Here is a 23,654-nt window from a genome sequence, read left to right as displayed (position 1 = left end):
GCTGGGACACCTGGGGACAGCTGGGGGACACCTGGGGGACACCTGGGGGGACACCTGGGGGGACACCTGGGGACACCTGGGGGACACCTGGGGACACCTGGGGGCACCTGGGGGACACCTGGGGGACATCTGGGGGCACCTGGGGGACACCTGGGGGACATCTGGGGGCACCTGGGGGACATCCTGGGGGACACCTGGGGGACATCTGGGGGATACCTGGAGCTGGGGACAGCCTGGGGGACACCTGGGGGGACATCTGGGGGACAGCCTGGGGCTGGGAGGACAGCCCAGGGTGGGGACAGAGGTGCCTGGGGCTGTGGAGACAGCCTGGGGTGACAGAGGTGGCTGGAGGGGACAGTCTGGGTGGGACACAGAGGTGACAGGCTGGGGCAGTGGTTCCTGGGGTGGAGGGGACAGCCTGGATGGGACAGAGGTGTCTGGGGCTGGGGGACAGCTTGGGGACAGAGGTTTTTGGGGCTGTGGGGGGACAGCCTGGGGGGACAGAGGTTCCTGGGGCTGGTGACAGAGTCTCCTGAGGCTGAGGGACAGCCTGGGGGGCTCAGAGGTGTCTGGGGCTGGGGGACAGAGGTTCCTGAGCTGAATGGGACAGCCTGGGGGGCTCGGAGGTGTCTGGGGGTCACAGCTGTGTCCCCTCCCCTGCAGTGCTGCACTATTCTCTGCTGTACCCCTGCAGTCTCTCTCCCCTCTCCATCCCATCCCTCAGTGGTGCTCAGCACTCCTTGTTTGCCCCCACTGCCACTTCCTGCCTTCCCTCCTCCCTGACTGCCCTGCAGCCCTGGCTCTGCCTGCTTAAATCGCATTAAATCCCATTTTTTCTGAGCGCTTTCCACTCTCCCAGCTCAGCCCGGAGGGGAAGGAATGTCCCAGGTGTGTTCCCTGCCCTGGGGCTGCTGCTCCTGCACCCTCTGCAGCCTTTTTTTGGGCTGAGCTCAAGGCTCACTTGAGATGTTGAGCTGTTCTCACATCCCAGCAGCAAGGCACAATTTGTTAGCTGATTTTCAGCCTGCCAACCGTGCATGGATATTGTCAGGATGCAAATTGAATAATCTCCCTGATAATGGTGCTCAGATGGTGTTTCACCACAGCCATCTGGAGACTTTGTGTTTTTTTTTTTTTTTATTCAGAGTCACTTTTTGCTGAAGCCACTTGACTTCAAGACAAACTGGTTTCTGTTGTGGCAGGGGGAAAGCTTTGATTTTAATATTAAACCTTTTTTTTTTGTGAACTCAGAGCGTTCCAGCAGTGTGCCAGGAGCCCCTGGAATTCCTCAGTGCCTCTGCTGAGTCCCCTCCAGCTTTAAATCAGGATGTCCTGATGGAGCCAGGCAGGAAATCTGCTCAAACACAGAGAAAATTCAGCTCTTGTGGCTGCAGATTTTCCTGGGACTGTTCTCACTCCTTTTCTGCATCCTTTTAGTATATTTTTTTTTTAAATTTCATCTATTTATTTATTTATATTTTAAAAAATATTTTTGTGGGTTTTTTTGGGGTTTTTTTGGGGGGTTTTTTTTTGGCTTTTTTTTTTTTTTTCCTGTAAAGAAAAGATGCAAAGGGAAAGATAAAAATGGGAATATATACATGTGTGCCAAACAAAGTTGGAAAAAAATAACCTCAGAGTGCAGAAGATGAGCAGAAGGATAATTGCACTCAGTGTTCCTGCAGAGAGAACATGGGGGAGGCAGAATGTGTCGTGATGCATGAAAGGTTAACACCAAATTCTCATTTATTTTAATATTTATTACAATATTTCCCTGCCCTCTGCAAACAAATGGCTCTGAACACACCAAGAATTGATGACAAATTGTAGGGGGATAAAACCAGTGGTTGTAACTCCCAATATTCTGCTGTACCCAGTGGAGGAATTTAACTGGAGGGAGGTTACAGATCTCTGTGGGAGTGTGGAATAAACATGATGTGCTTTTTTACCCCTCTGGTAAATGCAGAACTCCTGGTCTGGAGTGCTGTGAGCAGAGATAATGCAGCTGAGCTGGAAAATGATAATTACCTGGCAGCTGAATGGCTGAAAGGAAGCTGAACCTCTTCCCCCAGAATATTTTTAAAATGCGAATTTAATGTGAAATATCAAAACAAATCCCTCTGCTCGTTTTCTGTCTCTCCAAATGACCAAACGTGGGAAGCACCATCAGCCTCCAGGGAGAAAAATCAGAGTTAGTGACAAGGCTGAGCCTCAGTGTTTGTGTGTGCTGGACCTTTGTGACCTGCCAGGACCTGCCAGGGGGGCTCAGGCTGAGCCTCAGTTTGTGTGTGGGGCCTCCCCTGCCCTGCTGGACCTTTGTGACCTGCCAGGACCTGCCAGGGGGGCTCTGCTGGACCTTTGTGACCTGCCAGGACCTGCCAGGGGGGCTCTGCTGGACCTTTGTGACCTGCCAGGACCTGCCAGGGGGGCTCAGCCTGAGCCTCAGTGTTTGTGTGTGGGGCCTCCCCTGCCCTGCTGGGCCTTTGTGACCTGCCAGGACCTGCCAGGAGGGCTCAGCCTGAGCCTCAGTGTTTGTGTGTGCTGGACCTTTGTGACCTGCCAGGACCTGCCAGGGGGGCTCTGCAGCCTCCTCTCCCAGGGGGGTTTTGTGCTAAAACAGCTCTGGATTTATTCATCCTCCATGGATTTATTGACCTATTGACTGCCTAGTGAGAGCTCCTGGGCCTGGGCAGGGCTCTGAGAGACTTCTGGAAGTGATTTCCCCTTTTTAGGAAGTGATTTCCCCTTTTTAGGAAGTGATTTCCCCTTTTCTGGAAGTGCTTTCTCCTTTTAGGAAGTGCTCTCTTCTTTTCTGGAAGTGCTTTCTCCTTTCTGGAGCTGCTTTTCCTTCCCTTGAAAGAACCTACACAGATTTTTGTTCAAACAGCCTCATATTTATAATTTTTTTTGTCATTTAAGAGATCAGGGATATCTGTGCCTTTCACCCAGATTGCAGAGACACTTAATTAAAGGAGCTTTTTTACTCTTTTTTACTCCAGCCACAATTTTAATGCCATTTTTCTCCTCTTCCTTTCAGAGGGAAATGCAACATCTCCCATTTCTCTGACATATTCGCTGCCAGGGAGTTCAAGGCACGAGTGGATTCATTTTTCTACATCCTGGGCTATAATCCAGAGACAAGGTAAGTGAAAAGTGGCTTTTAAATTCCATTTTCACCATGACCTGAGCTGGTGTTCACTCAAAGGTTTTGGGGGCTTTTGATCCTGAAAGTCTTTTCTAACTTTAATTCTGTGCAAATTACTCAAGGTGGAAATGCAGGTGGGGTGGGAGGGATGTAGGGGAGGAGCTGCACCTTTTTCTGAGTGTGTTTATTCAGAGGAAAAATAAGATTTAGAAAATTAAATTGTGCAGGGACTCTGCAGAATGTGGGATCCGAAAAATCCCCACCTGGGGTTGTTTGTGCAAAGGGGATTTTCTGTCTGGGGCATTCTGGGCTCAGCAGAAGATGCTCAGAAACTTTTGCAGGGCTCAGAGTTGTTGGGATCTATTTTAATGCCTTTATATGTTTGCAGAGAAGTTATTTTTGTGTTGTTTGTATTTGAAAATAACTTGAGAGAAAAAAAAACCCAAAATCATTCCCAGCATTGGGGGGGATGAGTAGGATGAGGGTTTTTTTTGTTGTTTGGAGGACACAGCTCAAGGAAAAGTTGTTTTATCCTTTTCTTTGCTGTTTGAAACTTGGGTTTACCTGGGGGAATATCAATGTTGATCATTTCTGTGCTCTGGAGTTGGTCAGTCTGGGGATAATTTGGGGATAATTTGGGGATCATTTCTGTGCTCCAGGCTGGGTTTTCTCTGGGCTCAGCAGAAGATGCTCAGAAACTTTTGCAGGGCTCAGCTTGGTTGGGATTTATTTTAGTGCCTTTATATGTTTGCAGAGAGGTTATTTTTGTCTTGTTTGTATTTGCAAAATAACTTGGGGGGAAAAAAACCCCAAAAATATCCCCAGCTTTGGGGGAATGTGTAAGACAAGGATTTTTTGTTGTTTGGAGGACACGGAGCTCGAGGAAAAAGTTGTTTTATCCTTTTCTGTGCTGTTTGAAACTTGGGTTTACCTTGAGAATATCAAACCTGGTCCTGGTGTTGATCATTTCTCTGCTCTGGAGTTGGTCAGTCTGGGGATAATTTGGGGATAATTTTGGTGCTCCAGGCTGGGTTTTCTCTGCACAGGGGGTGTCAGGAATTCTCACAGCCCTGAGAAAACTCTGATTTGTGGAATTAAACAAACCCTGAGCTGATCCAAAGGGCAGAGGCTGATGAGTGTTCTCACCTCAAGGCAGAGCTGGGAAAAGAAAAATACTCATTTTTATGTCAAGGACTTGAAAATAATGAATTTGGTGTCTGTTAGAGGAGGGACTGCTGTGACAGTGATTCCACTGACCATGGCAAAGCTCCAGCAGGGGCTCATTGCTGTATTAGAGGATCCCCAGCTGTATTTATTTATTTATTGACAGATCCTGGCTGCATTTATTAGTGGATCCCTGGTTGTAATAATTTATTTATTAGTGGGTCCCTGGCTGTATTTATTTATTAGTGGATCCCTGGTTGCAATAATTTATTTATTTATTAGTGGATCTCCAGCTGCATTTATAAATTTTCATATTTATTTATTTATTTATTTATCTATTTATATTAGTGGATCCCAGGCTGTATTTATTTATTTATTTATTAGTGGATCCCCAGCTGTATTTATGAATAGATCTTGGCTGCATTTATTAGCAGATCCCTGCCATATTTATTACCTGATCCCTGGCTCTGTTTGCAGATCCCTGGCTGTATTTATTTATTTATTAGCAGATCCTGGCTGTATTTATTAGCAGATCCCTGCTGTATTTATTGCTGGATCCCTGGCTCTATTCATGGATCCCCAGTTGTATTTATTGGCAGATCCCTGCTGTATTTATTTAGTTATTTATTCATATATTTATTTATTTATTAGCGGATCCCTGGCTGTATTTATTAGCAGATCCCTGCAGTATTTATTACTGGATCCCTGGCTCTATTCACGGATCCCCAGCTGTATTTACTGGCAGATCCCTGCTGTATAGATTTATTTATGTACAGATCCATGGCTGTATTTATTATTAGTGGATCCCTGCTGTATTTATGGATCCCTGGCTGTATTTACTCCTGGATCCCTGGCTGTATTTATTTATTTATTAGCAGATCCTCGGTTTTATTGATTGATTGATTGATTGATTGATCCCCGGCTGTATTTATTTATTTCTTGGCGGATCCCGGGCTGTATTTATATATTTATTAACGGATCCCCAGCTGTGTTTATTTATTTACAAAAATCCTTGACTGTATCCACTGACGGATCCCGGGCTGTATTTATTTATCCATTGGCAGATCCCCGGCTGTATTTACAGATCCCCGGCTGTATTTATTTATTTATTAGTGGATCCCCAGCTGTGTTTATTTATTAACGGATCCCCGGCTGTATTTATTTATTTCTTGGCGGATCCCGGGCTGTCCCCGGCCCGTTCCCAGCGCGGGCGGCGCTCGGAGAGAGGAGGAGGAGAAGGGAGGAAGAGGAGGAGGAGGAGGGAGGAGAAGGAGGAAGGCAGACGAGGAGGAGGAAGGCAAAGGAAGGCAGAGGAGGAGGAGAAGGCGGAGGGAGGAGGAGGAGGAAGGCAGAGGAAGAAGAGGAAGGCAGACGAGAAGGAGGAAGGCAGAGGAAGGCATTGGAGGAAGGACGAGAAGGCGGAGGGAGAGGAGGAGAAGGGAGGAGGAGGAGGCAGAGGCAGGAGGAAGGCAGAGGAGAAGGCGGGGAAGGCAGAGGAGGAGGAGGAAGGCGGAGGCAGAGGAGGAGGAGGAAGGCAGAGGAGGAAAGCAGAGAAGGAGGAAGGCATTGGAGGAAGGCGGGGAAGGAGGAGGAAGGCAGAGAAGGCGGAGGGAGGCAGAGGAGGAGGAAGAAGGCAGAGAAGGAAGGCGGGGAAGGCGCAGGGGGGTCACGGCGCATGCTCAGAGCGGGCCCGGTGAAGCCGCGCGCTCTCGGGGCGGGGGTCACGGCACAGGCTCAGTGCGGCCGCCAGGCCCGGCCCGCATGCGCCTCCATTTTGAGCCGGCACAGGGGAGACGGCAGGGCTCGGGCCGGGAGCGCAGCGCTCAGCCTTCCCCCCCGGCCCCGCACAGCCATGGATGATCCACTCGGCCCCTGCAGGTAGGATTGATCCTCTGGAACCGCTGCCACCGCGGGGTCTGTGCTGTCCGTCCTTCCCCCAGCGCTGCCGGGTGTTGTGAGAGCGCTGCCGGCGGGGCAGGCCCGGGGGGATTGGGCTGTTCCAGATGTGTGTGTGCGGTGTTCCAGATGTGCCCCTGCGGTGTTCCAGATGTGCCCCTGCGGTGTTCCAGATGTGCGGGGAGCCGGCAGGCTGGGACTGGCCCGGGGGATGTGACAGCGGGTCACAGTGCGGCTGCTGCTGCTGCTGCTGTGTGCTCTGAGTGTGGGGACAGTGGTCTGAGCATGGGGACAGTGTGTGCAACAGGATGGGGACACTGACAGCTCTGAGCCACTGTCTGCTCTGAGCATGGGGAACTGTCAGCTCTGAGCATGGGGACAGTGTCTGTGCTGAGTGTGGGGACAGTGTCTGCAACAGGATGGAGCCACTGTCAGTTTCAGGATGGAGCCACTGTGTGCTCTGAGCATGGGGACACTTTCTGGTCCAGGATGAAGCCTCTGTTTGCTCCAGGATGGGGCCACTGTCAGCTCTGAGCATGGGGACAGTGTCTGCTCCAGGATGGGGACACTGTCTGCTCTGAGCATGGAGCCCCTGTCAGCTCTGAGCCACTGTCAGCTCTGAGCATGGAGCTCCTGTGTGCTCTGAGCATGGGGACCTGTCTGCTCCAGGATGGGGACACTGTCAGCTCTGAGCATGGGGACACTGTTTGCTCCAGGATGGGGACATTGTCTGTTCCAGGATGGAGCCACTGTCAGCCCCTGTCAGCTCCAGCTCTGTTTGCTCCCAGGCTGGGTGTTCTGTGCTGATGGAGGGCACTGCTCACACTGACATTTAACCAGGAGCAGCTGTGGCAGTGCTGACCTGTCAGGGCCATGCAGGTAACACTGATACACCTGAACTGCAGCACTGCAGGGGAGCAGCCTGGGGACAGCTGTGCAGGCATCACCAGCCTGATGGGATAAAGTGCACAGTTTGGGCTCTGAGGTCCCTGTGGGACAGGCAGCAGTGTGTCACTGGAGTGTCACTGCAGTGTCACTGCAGGGGAGCAGCTCTGGGACAGCTGTGCAGACACTCACCAGCCTGATGGGATAAAGTGCACAGTTTGGGCTCTGAGCTCCCTGTGGGACAAGCAGCAGTGTCACTGCCGGGTGTAAATGGCTGTGAGGGGAGCTGGTGTTGTGTTCCCAGCCCCAGGTGTTGTGTTCTCTATCCCTGTGCCCAGCAGGGCTGTCCTGTCCTGTCCTGTCCTGTCCTGTCCCCTGGAGCTCAGGGCAGCTCCTTTGGGGCTCTGCAGTGTTTGGGTGGGAAATGGAAACAGGACTGTGTGTGCTGCTCACTCAAAAAAAAAAAAAAAAAAAGATTTTTCTTTCCATTTAAAGCCCATTCCTGGGAACAGTAGAAATGATGGAGCAGATGGTTTATCCTTGTGGATCCAGGGGCTTTGTGCCCTTTTAAAACCCAGGTGGGATGTTGAGCAGCCTGGCAGAGCTTCCCTCACCTTTTGGGCAAGGCAGGGAACACCTCGAGGTGTGAATATTCCCAGGAAATATTGGTGATGGGGTGATGGAAAGGCACAGAGAAATATTTCTCACTGTGACACCCCAGCCCTGCTCACAGTGTCACTCCCAGGCAGGGGCTGTGTCCCTGGGGCTGGGAGGGGACAGTGACCCCTCACTGGGCACAGAGTGACACACAGGGGGAGGAGCAGCTTCAGGCTCACAGAGCAGAGATTGGGATGAGAATTTGGGAAGGAATTGTTGCCTGGGAGGGTGGGCAGGGGCTGGGATGGAATTCCCTGGATCCCTGGTAGTGTCCCAGGCCAGGTTGGACACTGGGGACAGTGGGAGGTGTCCCTGGGGCAGGGAAAGGTGTCCCTGCCATGGCAGAGATGGCACTAGGTGGGATTTAAGGTCCCTCCCAACCCAAACCAGTCTGTGATTCCTGTCAGGAGCTGAGGAATGAGTGCTGAATAAACCTGCAGAATTCTGCCCCCATCACTGCCCTGTCCATGTCTGTATCCCACCCCAAGTGTCATCCCTGTAACCATTTCCTTTCGTACCTGCAGAGCATAAAAACCATCAGGAACACCTATTTCATGTGGATCACTGAAAAAAAGTCCTGCTAATGATGGCAGAGCTCAATTCCCCTGAGCTTCAGCCTGGCTGGATCACCTCCTGGCTTAGAGAGGAGTCTCCATGAGCTTTGGGCACATTCTTATTCCTAATAAAGGAACTCCCTGAATTCCTCCTGCTGCAGGAATGTGCCAGTGCTCTGCAGGAATACAGGGATATGGCAGCTTAGCACTGGTTTTAAATGTTCATTTCTCTAGAAGAGAAGAGCTTGGGCAGCCACTTCATGGCCAAGCAGCTCCTCAGGTCATGGTGGGGCACACTTGGCTTTAAAAATAAAAACAACATAAATAAAAACCCGACATCCCTGCTGTCTTCACCCAGGAGAAAAACCCCAAAACCTCAGAGCCCTGACCCATAAAAATCAGCCCAAAGTGGCAGCAGGGTCAGGCTGTGGTGTCCTGGTGCTGCTGCAGGGTCTGCCCCAGTTTATCCTGAGCTCCTACTCTTATTCCATTCCCCAGGGACAGTTTTGTCCTGTCTGGGAGCCCAGCAGAGTCCCCCAGCTCAGGCACTGCTGGGAGGTGTTTGCTGAGTTAATGCCACTCTAAAGAGCTGTTAGAAATTGCAGATACATCATGGGAAGTGTTTTAAACCAGCATCCCTCTAATTGAGCATTAGGGATCATCAGCTCAGTGTGTGCAGAGTCAGTGCCCGGGGTGGTTTTGTGGGTAGCACAGAGTCCTGTGTGTGATCTTGGGTTCTGCTTTCCTTTTGGGGTTTTTTTTTGTTGTGGGTTATTTATTTATTTTTTTTTTAAACTGGGTTATTCTCATGGAGCACCAAGGGCAGGGTGAGCACAGCAGGACAATCCCAGGCTGGGAGGAGCTGCAGAGTCACCTCCCTCAGCCCCTCAGGGTGAGGAACCTGCAGTTATTGCTCTGGCAATGGAAAGGGAGAGGTGAAAGGAGCAGCAGCAGCATTTCTGAGATCCCTGACCCTGCAGGGGCACCCAGCCCGTGTGTTTCCATCAGCAGCTCCTGGCAGAGCCTTTCCCTGGGTGTGCTGGGCAGGGATTCACATCAGGGACAGAGCAGGGCTGGGCACAAATCCCCAAGGGCTTTTTGCCTCTGCCTCCAGCCTCGGGGGAGTTTTACTGTGAATTCCCAGCCCTGGGTCCTGCCCAGCCCTGAGATTTCTGTAACAGAATCCTGAGCCCAGGCTCTCCCCAGAGCTGCTGTGCTGGGCCCTGTCCCAGGCCTTGGTGGCACTACTGTGACTTTGGTGGCACTGCTGTGGCCTTGGTGGCACTGCTGTGGCCATGGACAGAGCTGCCAGCTGTGCCAGCCTTGGGGAACTGCTGAGTGTGGGGACAGAAAGGCTGGGACAGAGAGTAAAGCTCGTTTTGGTGTTGGGAATTGTGTTGTACCACCCTTGGTGTAACTGCTGAGTGTGTGGACACCAAGGCAGACAGAGGGTGAAGCTCATTTCTGTTTTGGGAATTGTTCAGGCCCTTCTGTGCCAGCCTTTCCTCCCTCTGTCCCCTCCCCAGAGCTGGAGATGGGAGATGAGATCTGTGCCCAGTCCCTGCCTGCCCCTGCCCCTGTCCCTGCCCCTGTCCCTGCCCCTGTCCCTGCCCCTGCCCCTGCCCCTGCCCCTGTCCCTGTCCCTGTCTCTGTCCCTGTCCCTGTCCCTGCCCCTGTCCCTGCCCCTGCCCCTGTCCCTGTCCCTGCCCCTGCCCCTGTCCCTGCCCCTGCTCCTGTCCCTGTCCCTGTCCCTGTCCCTGTCCCTGTCCCTGTCTCTGTCCCTGCCCCTGTCCCTGCCCCTGTCCCTGCCCCTGCCCCTGTCCCTGTCCCTGTCCCTGTCCCTGTCCCTGTCCCTGTCTCTGTCCCTGTCCCTGTCCCTGCCCCTGTCCCTGCCCCTGTCTCTGTCCCTGCCCCTGCCCCTGTCCCTGCCCCTGTCCCTGTCCCTGCCCCTGTCCCTGTCCCTGTCCCTGCCCCTGCCCCTGTCTCTGTCCCTGCCCCTGCCCCTGTCCCTGCCCCTGCTCCTGTCCCTGTCCCTGTCCCTGTCCCTGTCTCTGTCCCTGTCCCTGTCCCTGCCCCTGTCCCTGCCCCTGTCTCTGTCCCTGTCCCTGTCCCTGTCCCTGCCCCTGTCCGTGCCCCTGTCCCTGCCCCTGTCCCTGTCCCTGTCCCTGCCCCTGTCCCTGCCCCTGTCCCTGCCCCTGCCCCTGTCCCTGCCCCTGCCCCTGTCCCTGCAGCCTGGGAGGGCAGAGCAGAGCCTGGGCTGGGCTGGGTGTTCTCCCTGCCCTCCTGGAGCTCTGTGGACACACATTTGTGCCTCAGGACCTGCCCTGCTCTGCCTTTTTGATATTCCAGCTCTGGCTCCCATCTCCTTTCTGACCAGCCCCTGTTTACTTTGCAGAACACAACGTTGCCATGACAACAGGTTACTTTTTTTTTTTTTTTTTTTCAAAGGGAACATCTTGTCATTATATTTAATCCACTGCAGCTGAGGAGGGCTGAAATATTAAGTTGTTGTTGCTATGGATACTGCTTTGTTACAGCAGTTTCTTTTGTGGCACATTTCATATCCACTGTTGGCTCCTTTTTTTTTTTATTTTTTTTCCCCTTTTCCCATGGAATAAACACAGGATGCCATTCCATTCTCATTGTAATTGCTCTCACCAATTTGATTTAGCTTCAAATCCACAGCGCATTTTTAGTTTCCATAGCAAGGATTTTTTTTTTTTCTTTCCATTTGAAACCCATTCCTGGGGATGTGGGAACAGTAGAAATGATGGAGCAGATGGTTTATCCTTGTGGATCCAGGGGCTTTGTGCCCTCTTAAAATCCAGGTGGGATGTTGAGCAGCCTGGCAGAGCTTCCCTCACCTTTTGGGCAGGGCAGGGAACACCTCGAGGTGTGAATATTCCCAGGAAATATTGGTGATGGAAAAACACACAGAGAAATATTTCTCCTTCATGAGGAGCGGCTGGAGAGCCCCACTGAGCTCCCACAGAAAGAGCTGGGGGCAGAAATCCCATCCCAAACTTGGCTTTTGACTTTGCAGTTACAGGATGTTCCAGCCTCAGTTTTTAAATGTCTTATTTGTCATTTTCATCCTGGTGCAGCTGAAGGAATTGGGAGTTGGGGAGTGTTTGGTTTTTCCTGTGTGAGCTGGAGCACAAACCCTGCCCAGGAACGTCCTTGCACTGCTGATGGGGATGTGCACGGCCCTAAAATGAATTTTGGGAGGAAAGGAAGACCATCAGCATCTTCTGTTGTCAAAATTCCCGTTTTCTCCTCAGAGAGGAGAATTCTGACACCTTGTAGTAACCTGGTGTTTAATGTGTAACTTTGTAAACAGAGAATTATTTCCTACTTCAGTCATTTCCTTGCAGAACCTGAGAATGAGAAAACAGTGTCAGCTTGTCTTGCAAAAATAAGGATTGGGAGGGAAACATTCTGAGGTGTTTTCATTGTTTTTTGGAGGATTTTGGGTGATTTTTGGATGAATTTATTTCCTGGGAGGGTGGAACTGTCCCAGCCCAGGTTACTCAACCCCCCTGAGCACTTCCCCTCTTATTTTCTAAATAATTTGTTATTTTTGCACTGGAAATGCAATGACAGAAAAGACCATGACCCTGAATTTCATTAATTTGCAATTCTTTCTCATTTCTGTTTTCTCTTTGTGCCTCAGGAGGCTGAACAGCACGCAAGGTGAGATCAGAGTGGGACCCAGCCACCAGGTAAGGGATTTGATTTGTGTTCAATACCCAGAAATGCTCTTTTCTCTTGATCTGTGCAGGTGTCAGTGATTTGAAAAATAAAAATTTTCTGTGTTGAGATGTGGTGAGGCTTTTTAGCATCATCTCCAGATGACTCACTGCTGTGAGTTCTGTAGCATTCCTCAGCTCAGTTACTGAGGTTTTATTTTCTGTGTCAGATGTTGATATGTTAATGATTTTTCAGTAGCAGAAGTGCTGTTGGGTTAATTCCTGACTCAGACCGAGGGAATGTGAGTAACTGCTGGAAGTTAAAGAAGTGCTTGAAGTGATTTGGGTTGTTAAAACAGAAATTGAGGAAGTGTGTTCACTCGTTGGGGAGCAGAATAAGGTTAAGACTCCAAATCTTCCTGCTATGTTAATTCTAATTTTGAGAGAAATCCTTCATAAGCATTGGAAATAATCTGTTTTTAAAGAGAATTAACACACAACTGGCTCTGGTTCATGGGGCCAGGTCTGTCCCTGGCAGCTCAGGCCTCTCCTTTTCCTGAGGAATTCACTTTGTCCTGTCCAAGTGCTGGAGTTTTGCATCCAACTGATGAATATTCATCCAAGCCCTCTTAAAAATCTCCTTTAAGGACTAGTGAAAGTAAATATTTATGGAACCTGATGTCACATTCTCGAGGATGTTTTGCCTTCAGAGGAAAAAAAAAAGTCCTTGGCAATTAAAGCTGTAGTGTTCAGTAGTCACAACAAGAGCTCTGCAAATGATACCTTCAAAACAGCTTTGATCTCAAATTGTCATCTAATATTTTGGCAGGCATTAGTCACCCTGCTCTAAGGTATAATTTCCACCTGCATTAATGGATGGGGGGAAGAAAAAGGGAGGAGGAAGAAGGTCCATTGGTTTAGAAAACTGTTAATTCTCTCTTGCTTCGTGTTTTAGACTTGAATTGTTCCCTCTCTCATCGTTGTTTGTGACAGATGTCATCATGAGCAGCAGAATTCAGAGCCTCAGGTGTCCCCAGGGGTTCCATGACAGGGCTCAGAGGTGTTGGGGTTCCCTCAGATCCCCCCCAGTCCTGCCTGTGAGCAGAGAAATGTTCTGTAGGATTGTAGAGCTCTGAGGATTCCCCTCCAGGGGAGCACAGGATCATCTTCTGGGACAGAAGGATGGGATTTTCCTCTCCAGGGGAGCACAGGGTCATCTTCTGGGACAGGAGCTCTGAGGATTCCCCTCCAGGGGAGCACAGGATCCTCTCCTGGGGGACAGGAGGGCAGGATTCCCCCCCAGGGGAGCACAGGATCCTTTTTTGGGGGACAGGAGAACAGGATTCCCCTCCAGGGGAGCACAGGATCCTCTCCTGGGGGACAGGAGGATGGGATTTTCCTCTCCAGGGGAGCACAGGATCCTCTCCTGGGACAGGAGCACAGGATTCCCCTCCCAGGGGAGCACAGGATCCTTTTTTGGGGGACAGGAACACAGGATTCCCCTCCCAGGGGAGCACAGGATCCTTTTTTGGGGGACAGGAACACAGGATTCCCCTCCAGGGGAGCACAGGATGCTCTCCTGGGGAGCCACAGGATCCTCTCCTGGGGGACAGGAGCACAGGATTCCCCTCCCAGGATAGAAACACAGGATTCCCCTCCAGGGGAGCACAGGATCATCTTCTGGGACAATTTCTGGCCACAAATAACATCCAGGAAGGTTTGGAGTCCCCATCCCTGGAGGTGGCACTCACTGCTCTGGGCTGGGGACAAGCTGGGCATGGATTTGATCATCCTGGAGCCTCGGTAATGAAGAAAAAGCTGCTCCTGGGAGGAATAAAGCACATTCCAAGGGTAGAGGAGGCTGAATTTTGCACCCGTGGGTGCTGCAGTGCCTCTCTCACAGAAATCCCTCAGCCCTTGCCACAAGAGAAGTTCAATGACAGAACCATTTTTTTTTTTTTTTCCCAGGCAAGAAAGTAAAATAAAGTACAGATTAAAGAGCAGAACATGAAAGAACTCTGAACCTGTGACTTGTAATTACTGGTTCTGTGTAAATGTTGCCTCTCAAATACGTTTAGCCTTGTAAGGATAGGAGGTAATTATAGGGCTTAAAAGCTGTTTCTGAAGAGGCTCTCAGCTATCTCATCTCAGAGCAGGAGATGACTAAAGATGCTAATTGAGTCTCTGGATGGAGTGTAATACTTATTTAGAGGCACTGTTGGTTTTGCTGAGCCATCTCCCTTTCAGGAAATGTCTTTGTGTTTGTCTTTAGAGTTCTGATGATTCGCCCAGCATTGAATTTTAAACTTTTAGTGTTAAATGTATGTGTGGGGTTTCTTCTTCTTCTTGATTTCAAATGGGACAGATGTGGTGACAGCATTCCTGCCTCCCTTCACCTGAGGCTGCTCTGGGAGGGTTCAGCAGCTGGGTCAGTGTCCCTGGGGCAAATGCAGCTGCTGTGTCCGAGGGGAATTGTCCACAAAACCACAAAAACCTTTGCTGTGCGCAGAGAGAGGCTCCACAGGCAGTGGCTGAGGTGGTGCCAGCCCTGAATGATCCTCAGGAAAATCACTGCCCTTCTGAGGAGGGAATTCTGGATGAAGGGAAAGGGTTGGGGTTGGTGTTTCAGCATCCTCAGAGTCCTGAAACTTGGACCAAACTCGTCTGAACATCTCCCACCTCCTGCTGCTGCAGAGAATGTCCATCCCTGTGTGTCCCCCTGGCCCAGAGGAGGAGCAGGAGCCCTGAGTGTGTGTGTGTGACCCTGTTTTCCCTGTTTTTCAGGCCAAGCTCCCAGAGCTGCAGCCCTTCCCTTCCCCGGACGGGGACACGGTGACACAGCACGAGGAGCTGGTGTGGATGCCGGGAGTCAACGACTGTGACCTGCTCATGTACCTCAGGGCAGCCAGGTGGGTCCTGCAGGAGCAGCACCATCACCCTGCTGTGCCCCTCGCCTGGGGAACCCTCCTTCTCTCTGTGGTGGTAAATTTATTTTCCCCCAAATTGATTCATAGAGGAGCCACTTAAATTTATTTCCCGAAAAAAAACCCATTTAAAAGTTTCCTCACAAGTTGATCCTAAACCAAGAGAGTGTTTTATCAGCTGAGATGTTGGGTTTGAGACAAGAAGGCTCAGATTTGGGCCAGCCCAGAAACCTCCTGTGGCTCTGGAGTTGAGGGCAGAGGCAGCAGGGGTGGGATGGGATGGGATGGGATCCATGGGATGGGATCCATGGGTTGGGATGGGATCCATGGGATGGGATCCATGGGATGGGATGGGATCCATGGGATGGGATGGGATCCATGGGATGGGATCCATGGGATCCTTGGGATGGGATCCATGGGATGGGATCCATGGGATGGGATGGGTTCCATGGGATGGGATCCATGGGATCCATGGGATGGGATCCATGGGATGGGATGGGATGGGATCCATGGGATGGGATCCATGGGATGGGATGGGATGGGATCCATGGGATGGGATCCATGGGTTGGGATGGGATCCATGGGATGGGATCCATGGGATCCATGGGATGGGATCCATGGGATGGGATGGGATGGGATCCATGGGATGGGATCCATGGGATGGGATCCATGGGATCCATGGGATGGGATGGGATGGGATCCATGGGATGGGATCCATGGGTTGGGATGGGATCCATGGGATGAGATCCATGGGATGGAATCCATGGGATGGGATCCATGAGATGGGATGGGATCCATGGGATGGGGGACAAGGGAGGAGCTGCTCTGGGTGGGACAGCACAGAATTCCCTACAGAGAATCCCCCTGGCAGCTCCACTTTGCATTTCAGCTCTCTCTCCCCTGGTGGGTTCAGCAGCCCCCACTGGTGGGTTTCACAGTAATCCAGAGTCTCAGTGAGTTACCTGGAGCTTGCAGGAATTCAGGGGAATCTGCAGTTTTCTGACACAATAAAGCCAAGATGACAGCACCAAGTTTTTGCTGTCTGTGCCGAGCCTCCTTTCCCCTGTCTGCAGGTTTCAGCTCCTGTAATCCTGATCAGGCTCTGCTCCTTTTGGCAGAGCAGACTTTGAGCTGATGAAAGCAAATGAGATTGGATTTTAATGCTGGATTAATTCCTTGTGCTGGGGTGACTCAGCTTTGCAGTTTCCTGGTACCTCCTTTGCTCCACCGCATTGCCAGGCCCTACAAATCACAATTTAATGTATAAATACACCATTTTTGAGGAATTTACCCCTTTTCCTGCCCTTCCAGGAGCATGGCAGCCTTTGCAGGGATGTGTGATGGGGGATCCACGGAGGATGGATGTGTGGCTGCCTCCAGGGATGACACCACCCTCAACGCCCTCAACACTGTAAGTGACACAAATGGGGAGGCAGAAACCCCCTGCCCCTCCTAAAACTGGGGTTTCAGCCAGGATTTGGTGTGCAAACAAGGATTTGGTGTGCAAACCACATTTTGGGATCCCATCTCTTAGTTAATCTTTCCTCTCAAATGCCGAGTGATTTTTCAAAGGATGAACTCATGGGTGGTGTCACCCCAAAGGTGACCCCAGTGAGTGTTTTTGGGGCCACCAGCTGGAATTGGGACTGGCTCAGCTGCCCCTGAGCTGGATCTTGGGGTTTTTACCCCGTCTGGGGTTTTATCTGGGGTTGAAATGCCTGAATTCTGCACAGGGAAAACATTCCTGGTGTTCCTTTCCCCTGGTGCCTCCCCACCCTGCCCTTGGCTGAGCTTTCCCTGACATCCTTCTCCAATTTCTGCTGAGGTCAATAATCATTAAAGAGGTTTTGGAATTGGAATTTCTCTCCCCTTATCTATAATAACGGCCTAATGCAGAAAATTCATTTAACTTCACTGCTTCTCTATCTGCTTTAATTACTCCCTTTAATGGCTTGGCAGCCCGAGGAATCTGCACTTGACTTGTGGAGTTCTGGCTCTTCTGAAATTAGATTAGTCCCAAAATATTTGGGTTTTGTTCTTCTGGTTCTTTTCTTTTTGTGTTTCTAGTGCATGTCTGTTTTAGAAATTGCTTTGAATTTTTCTAGAATAGAGTTTCCTTATAAATAATATTTCTGTCAGGGATATTTTAAGAAAATTTGATTTATTTCTGAGATTCCTTTGACTTTAAACAGTTCAGATGGGTCACCTGTTGTCCTGACAAAATGATACCTTTATTATCTTTCAGTTCATCACCTATTTAAAAAGAGATCAGATTTATTTGTGAGCCTCTTAACCTGCCCTAAGTTGTGTCTTTGTTTAGAAATTACCATATACAACCCAGGAGATGAATGTGAGAGAAAATGGTGTGCTATGATTTCTTATTATGGAAATCCAATAAACTTGAGGGCAGCAACTGCACATAAATCAGTCCTGACAAGCTCCTTTGCTGCTGTTTTATTTCTGTAATAACAGGTGCTGCAAAGCCCCCCCAGAATGATTTATTGTTAATTGTGTCAGATGGAAATGAAGATCATGGAAGGCCCAGTGTTACACACAGACATCACACACACGTGTATTTATATCTCAGCTCACTGAAATTATTATTAATTCAACATTCCAGGTGGATTCCAGCTTCTCTTCTTTTGTTTGATTATTGCCACATTTGTCACTTGTGACCCTTTAGGAAGGAAATAAAGTTTTCTTATGGAGTTTGGTGCCCTCCTAGTGCTGGTGTCAGTCTGGGAGGACACAGCAGCATAAAATGGTGAAAAAATATTCACATAAAAATGGTGAAAAAATATTATCCCAGAAAGTTCATCCTGCTCTGTGAGGGGGAAAGTGATGTCAGGGATAATCCAGGGAAAAAGTGATGTTGGGGATAGTCCAGGGAAAAGAGGATGTCAGGGATAGTCCAGGGAAGGATGGAACGAAGTGAATATATAATATATAATATATAACATATAACATATAACATATAATATGTAATATATAATATATTATATAATATATAACACATAATATATAATGTATAATATATAATCTACAATATATAGTGTACAATATACAATATATAGTATATAGTAAATAATATATAACATATAATATATAACACAATATATAACATAATATATAATATATAATGTATAACACATAATATATAATATATAATATTGAATACTGAATATTGAATATTGAAACCCTGCTGCTGGCAGTGCTGAAGAGGAAGAGCTGGGGAAAATCCTGGAGAAATTCTTTCTTCTTTTGCCTTCCAAACCCTGATTCAGCACCAGCTGTGTTATAAGATCCTCTCTGTGCCCACAGCAGTGCAAAGGCAGAAACTCAGGAACCCTTTTATCCTTCTGAGCTGCTCCCAGGCCAGAATTCATCCCTGCTTTGTGCTCAGCTCTGATTTATCTGCAGAAGGAAAAATTCATTCCCAGGGCTCAGCCCTGCCTGGATCCAGCAGAGCCCCTGAGGTCCAGACTCAGAATTTCTGAGCTTTACTTTGCGTTTTTTTGAGCCATTTATCCTCATAAGGAGAATAAAAAAAAAAATAAAAATAAATAGCATCACTTAAATGCTGCACATTGAGGGGAGCCCAAGCAATGACATGTTAATAATTCTCTTTTTACTAATAATATTGTTGTGCCTTCTCATGGCTCTGCAGCCTGGGAAACGTGTCATTATGAGTGACAAACACGACAAGTTAATCTCAGCGCAAGGAAATTCAGAAATTCACTCCCAACTAAGATGTCACCCAGACAAATTACTCCCCTTGTTTTAACTTGCCCCCTTTAGACCAGATTTTCTTGTTCATTAACTACAGACAAGGGTTGGAAAAGCATTTAAAAAAAAAAAAAATAAATTATTTAAATACATGTTAACATTTCTCTCTCCTGACTGGTTTTGCTGGTGGAGGATTTTAATGAGCTCTGCTGTGCCTTGCCCAGGCCTGTCCCAGGGCAGGAGAAAAGTCTGAAATTCTCAAATTCCCATTTCTCCTCACTCTCTCTCTTACAGGCAGGTAAAACAGGCAAAAAAAACCCTGCCAGGATTGCTGGTAATTTTTTTTGGGGGGGGAATAAGCAAAATATTCTTGTTTTTTGAAAGGTGTTTTTAAAGTTTTGGAGGTGATTGGGAAGTTTTTGTTCTGGTTCTGTGTGGAGTTCTGGCCATGGCTGGATTTATCACAAATATCAGGGTCTTTAATCTTCAGCAGCAGCTCTTTAGGTGGTTAAAATAGATTAGAATTGGGGGAAAATTGGGGGAAAGAGATGGAAGTTACAGGTGGTAACTTAACTTTTGAACTTTTTTTTTTTTTTTTTTTTTTTTTTTTTTTTTTTTTTTGGTTTGTTGGTTTTTTTGGTTTGGTTTGGTTTTTTTTTTAACTCTCCTGAGAGGTACAACAGCAATTTTTTCCTTGGAGAAAAAGTCTCTGGGATCCATCTCAACCTTCTTAATGGACTGCAATTATTTAATGCTGAGCCATCCCATGGCAGAACCAAAAAACTCTGAAATTCCAGTGCTGGATGTGCTGCAGCCCCATAAAAATGGATTTTACTGAAAAATCCCTTCTGCTTTAACCCAACCCAAACCAGGCTGGGGCTCAGTGATATATATATATATATATATATATATATACATGTATATATGTGTATATGTGTATATATATATATATATATATATGTATATATTTAATTTTTTTTTTTTTTAGTTTTTTTTGAACTCTCCTGAGATACAACAGCAATTTTTTTCCTTGGAGAAAAATTCTCTGGGATCCATCTCAGTGCTCTTAATGGGCTGCAATTATTTAATGCTGAGCCCTGAATTGAGCCTGACTGAGCTGGGCTTTTCCAGGCAGACCATAAAGGCTGGAATTGCCAAAGAAAACCCTTTACAGGAGCAGGAGCTGCCAGATGCAAAAAGGTCACAGGAAAAAAAAAAAAAAAAAGACATTTAAATGAAGTTATAAATTCCAATGGAAGAACAATATTTTGATGAGCAAAGGCAGGGATGTCAGAGCTGCAGGATGTAATTCATGGCTTCATTACAGGCTGGAGGGGCCTGACAGCTGAGCCTTGCCACAAGAGCAATTGATTTTATTTTTTTTTTTTTTGCAATTTATTTCGCAGCATCACCCAGACAGAATTGGCAGGAGGAACTGGAACCTTGTGGGGATTTGGGGTTTTGGGAGTAAAATCCCTTCTCTGAGACCTGCCTTTATTTAATAACAATATAAATGAGTTTTTTTGCCTTTTTGGGCATGGACACATCCAGAATTTTTTTGCTTTAATCCCATCCAGTGATGCAGAAGTTTCTGTTTGAAAATTCAAACAAAAAATTCTGTTTTGAGTTTCTGCTGAATTTTCTGTTTGTGGTGGTTCCCTTTGCTGCAGTTGTTTTCACAGGTGAAATCTCACAACCAAATTTGGGTGCAGAGTTAATGCTCAAAGTGGGGATTCTCTGCTGGCTGCTCCAATTTGTGTGAATATTAATTGTTATTTTATCATGGTTCCATCACACTGAGCCCTGTGAGCAGAAAGGAGCAGTGTCACTTTGCTTTAAACATTTACCTGGGCCAGGTTTAGGAAGGAAAGGAGGAATCTCTGCTCTAATTTGTGTGAATATTAATTATTATTTTATCATGGTTACATCACACTGAGCCCTGTGAGCAGTTTTTGGTTTAAACATTTACCTGGGCCAGGTTTAGGAAGGAAAAGGAGATCCCTCCTTGTGGTTTAATTCTGCTTTTTCTACTGATAAAAACCTCAATTATCCTTCAGGTTGTTTAAACTTCCACTTCACACATCAACAGTAAAAATAATTATGCAGAGAACATCTCAAACATCTCACGTGGCTCCCTGTAGTGGTTTTGTTTTTTGTTTTTTTTTTTTCTCCTCCAATATCAGATCTCTGCTAATTCCTTTGAATGATCTATTTGTCTTCTTTGTTGTTTTTCAGCTCCATGAAAGTAACTACGACGCTGGGAAAGCCCTGCAGCGCCTGGTGAAGAAACCTGTGCCAAAGCTCATTGAGAAGTGTTGGACTGAGGATGAAGTGGTAGGAAATGATTTATCTCCTCCAGCCTTTATGGTTCACCTTTGCTGCTCTTGTATTTTATTTTATTTTATTTTATTTTATTTTATTTTATTTTATTTTATTTTATTTTATTTTTTATTTTTTTTATATTTTATTTTATTTCATTTCATTTCATTTTTTATTATTTTATTTTATTTTGTTTTATCTTATTATATTTTATTTTATTATTATTTTATTTTATTTTTTATTTTATTATATATTATTATATTTTATTTATTATTATTTTTCCTAAAAATTTTTTTTTTTCCTTTTTATCTTTATGAGCAAGGAGAGGGTGTGTAAATAAAAACACACATGCACAGTGATAGAAATGAAAATAAAGGGGGGTATAAATGAAAAAAAAACCTGATCCAGTGTATGACAGAAGAAGACAGGAGAAGAGTTTGGTTGATTTTTTTTTTTTTTAAATTTTTTTTAAATTTTATTTATTATTTTTTTTCCTTAAAAAATATTTTTTTTCCTTTTTATCTTTATGAGCAAGGAGAGGGTGTGTAAATAAAAACACACATGCACAGTGATAGAAATGAAAATACAGGGGGGTATAAATGAAAAAAAACTGATCCAGTGCATGACAGAATTAGAAAAGTGTCTTGGTTGATTTTTTTCTTTTTTTTCTTTTTTTGCCTTGAGTGGGTCAATTTTTCAGCTGATTAATTGGCGAAGCATTTAAAGAAGTAAGGAAAAATAAAACCATCACCTTGTTAAGCTGCTGATAGAGCTGGCAGTGCTGTTAGAAAATAGAACCTGATTAATGGAGGAAAAACCTTCACCTTCTCTCAGTGGTTTTAATTCTTCAGGCCGTGGCTGGGGAGATTTCCTGGGCTGTGAATTCTCTGCAAGGTCCTGATTTAAATCCCCCTGCAGGGCTGGGCCAGCCCAGAGCCCCGTTTGGGGCTGGTCCAACCCCAACAGAGAACCTTTTGTGGCTGCCCTGGAGCCAGGGAGGGAGGGAGGGAGCAGGGCAGGGGCAGAGCCTGGACACCTCTCCTGGTCATTTCTGCACTTTCCTTATCCCAAAAGGAGTTTTGTGACTGGTCCAACAAACCTTGGAGTTCTCTGCCCTGAGTTTGGGTTGAGATTGGTGTGTTCTCTGCACACTCAGGGGTGAATTGTGCCACCTCCTCTCTTTTTTTCCCCTCCCTGTGTAGCTTTTTTCCCCCATCTCTTTATATTTTTTCCATCAGTTTCCCTGAGCTGGGACACCTCTCCTGATCATTTCTACACTTTCCTTATCCCAAAAATGAGCTTTGTGACTGCTCCAACAAACCTTGGATTTCTGTGCCCTGAGTTTGCTGAGTTTGGGTTGAGATTTTAGCAGCCTGTGCTCTCTGCTCACCCCAGGGGTGAATTGTGCCAGCTCCTCTCCTTCTTTCCCCTCCTGCGTAGCTTTTTTCCCCTTCTCCTCATTTTTCTCCATCAGCTTTCCTGAGCTGGGGCACCTCTCCTGATCATTTCTAGACTTTTCTTATCCCAAAAATGAGCTTTGTGGCTGCTCCAACAAACCTTGGAGTTCTCTGCCCTGAGTTTGCTCAGTTTGGGTTGAGATTTTAGCAGCCTGTGCTCTCTGCTCACCCCCAGGGGTGAATTGTGCCAACTCCTCTCTTTTTTCCCCTCCCTCTGTAGCTTTTTTCCCCCTCTCTTTATTTTTTTCCATCAGCTGTGAGCCCTGAGCTGCTGCACTCAGAGGTTTTGATGATCCACCCATGTTAAACGAGAGAAATTTGAGTCTTCCCTGATGGAAAAAAACAAAGTTTCTTGAGAAGTGAAGCATTACTGCAGCCCCTGCGAGCACAGAGCAATGATCACCCACTCCATAAATCATTGTCAGCCCCAGCTCATTTTATCATATTTGTTCTCCTTCTGCTCCATCCAAGTTTCCAGAAACATTTGGCAGCTCTCCAGGCTGGGCAGAGCCAAAAGATCAAACCGTGCTCTTATTTATAGACAGCAAACTCCACCTGCACAGCCTCAGAGCTCTGGGGGCAGCTCCAGCCTCAAAAGCTGCATTTTGGAGTTTTTTTTTTTGGGGAAAATTTCCTTATTTCAGGCCCTGGGAAAGTGAGGAGAGCTCTGCTGCACAGGAATTCTGCAGGGAAGTGTTGGGCAGAAAATATTCGGGTGTCAAAGCCAAATTGATGAAATTGTGGGGGCAGAATTAACTTTGTGTGTCCCCTTCAATGAGGGTGGGAAGGGATGGAGCCTCCAGGGATGTGGTGGGGGATAATTCCAGGGAGTTCTGAGGGAAATGGACACCCAGGTCCAATCTCTGCCTTTACTTGGGCTACACTTGTTAATTAATCTCTTCTTGCAGCCCAGCAAGTGTGGCTTAATTAAACGTAGTAAAGATTTAAATTTAAGTTTTGCAGTTGGAGAGATAAGCAGATCCCAGACCTGATGCAGAGCTTTGGTCAATTCACCTGAATAATAATAATAATAATAATAATAATAATAATAATAATAATACCCACATTAAATAATAATAATAATAACAACAACAATAATACAATAAAACAACAACAACAACAACAACAATAATAATAATAATAATAGTACCACCACATTTAAAACCTTTTTTTGTGGACTCTGAGCTGCCCAAAGACAAAACCATTAGAGCAGCTCCAGACTGTGATGTAGGAGCTGCTTG

At 47.2% G+C, this 23,654-nt stretch overlaps 1 protein-coding gene across 7 annotated transcripts in view; it reads left to right on the top strand.

Annotated features, from left to right (window-relative positions):
* RERE (arginine-glutamic acid dipeptide repeats) overlaps positions 1 to 23,654 on the top strand; it is a 168,961-nt gene that overhangs the window by 84,015 nt on the left and 61,292 nt on the right. For 6 of the 7 annotated variants that reach the window (XM_083876821.1, XM_083876819.1, XM_083876820.1 and 3 more), the window contains 5 exons: positions 3,035 to 3,139; positions 11,972 to 12,020; positions 14,772 to 14,896; positions 16,223 to 16,322; positions 20,873 to 20,971. In XM_083876821.1, coding sequence (XP_083732947.1) covers positions 3,035 to 3,139; positions 11,972 to 12,020; positions 14,772 to 14,896; positions 16,223 to 16,322; positions 20,873 to 20,971 — 478 coding nt within the window. Of the gene's footprint in view, positions 1 to 3,034; positions 3,140 to 6,079; positions 6,185 to 11,971; positions 12,021 to 14,771; positions 14,897 to 16,222; positions 16,323 to 20,872; positions 20,972 to 23,654 lie in introns of those variants that run through there. The other variant, XM_083876825.1, reaches the window with a different exon arrangement.

The sequence above is a fragment of the Zosterops lateralis genome, assembly GCF_965231275.1.
Source record: "Zosterops lateralis genome assembly, chromosome: 22".
NCBI classification, from domain to species: Eukaryota; Metazoa; Chordata; class Aves; order Passeriformes; family Zosteropidae; genus Zosterops; species Zosterops lateralis.
Note: the sequence above shows the minus strand (reverse complement) of the source record. Positions and strands in the feature narration are given on the sequence as shown.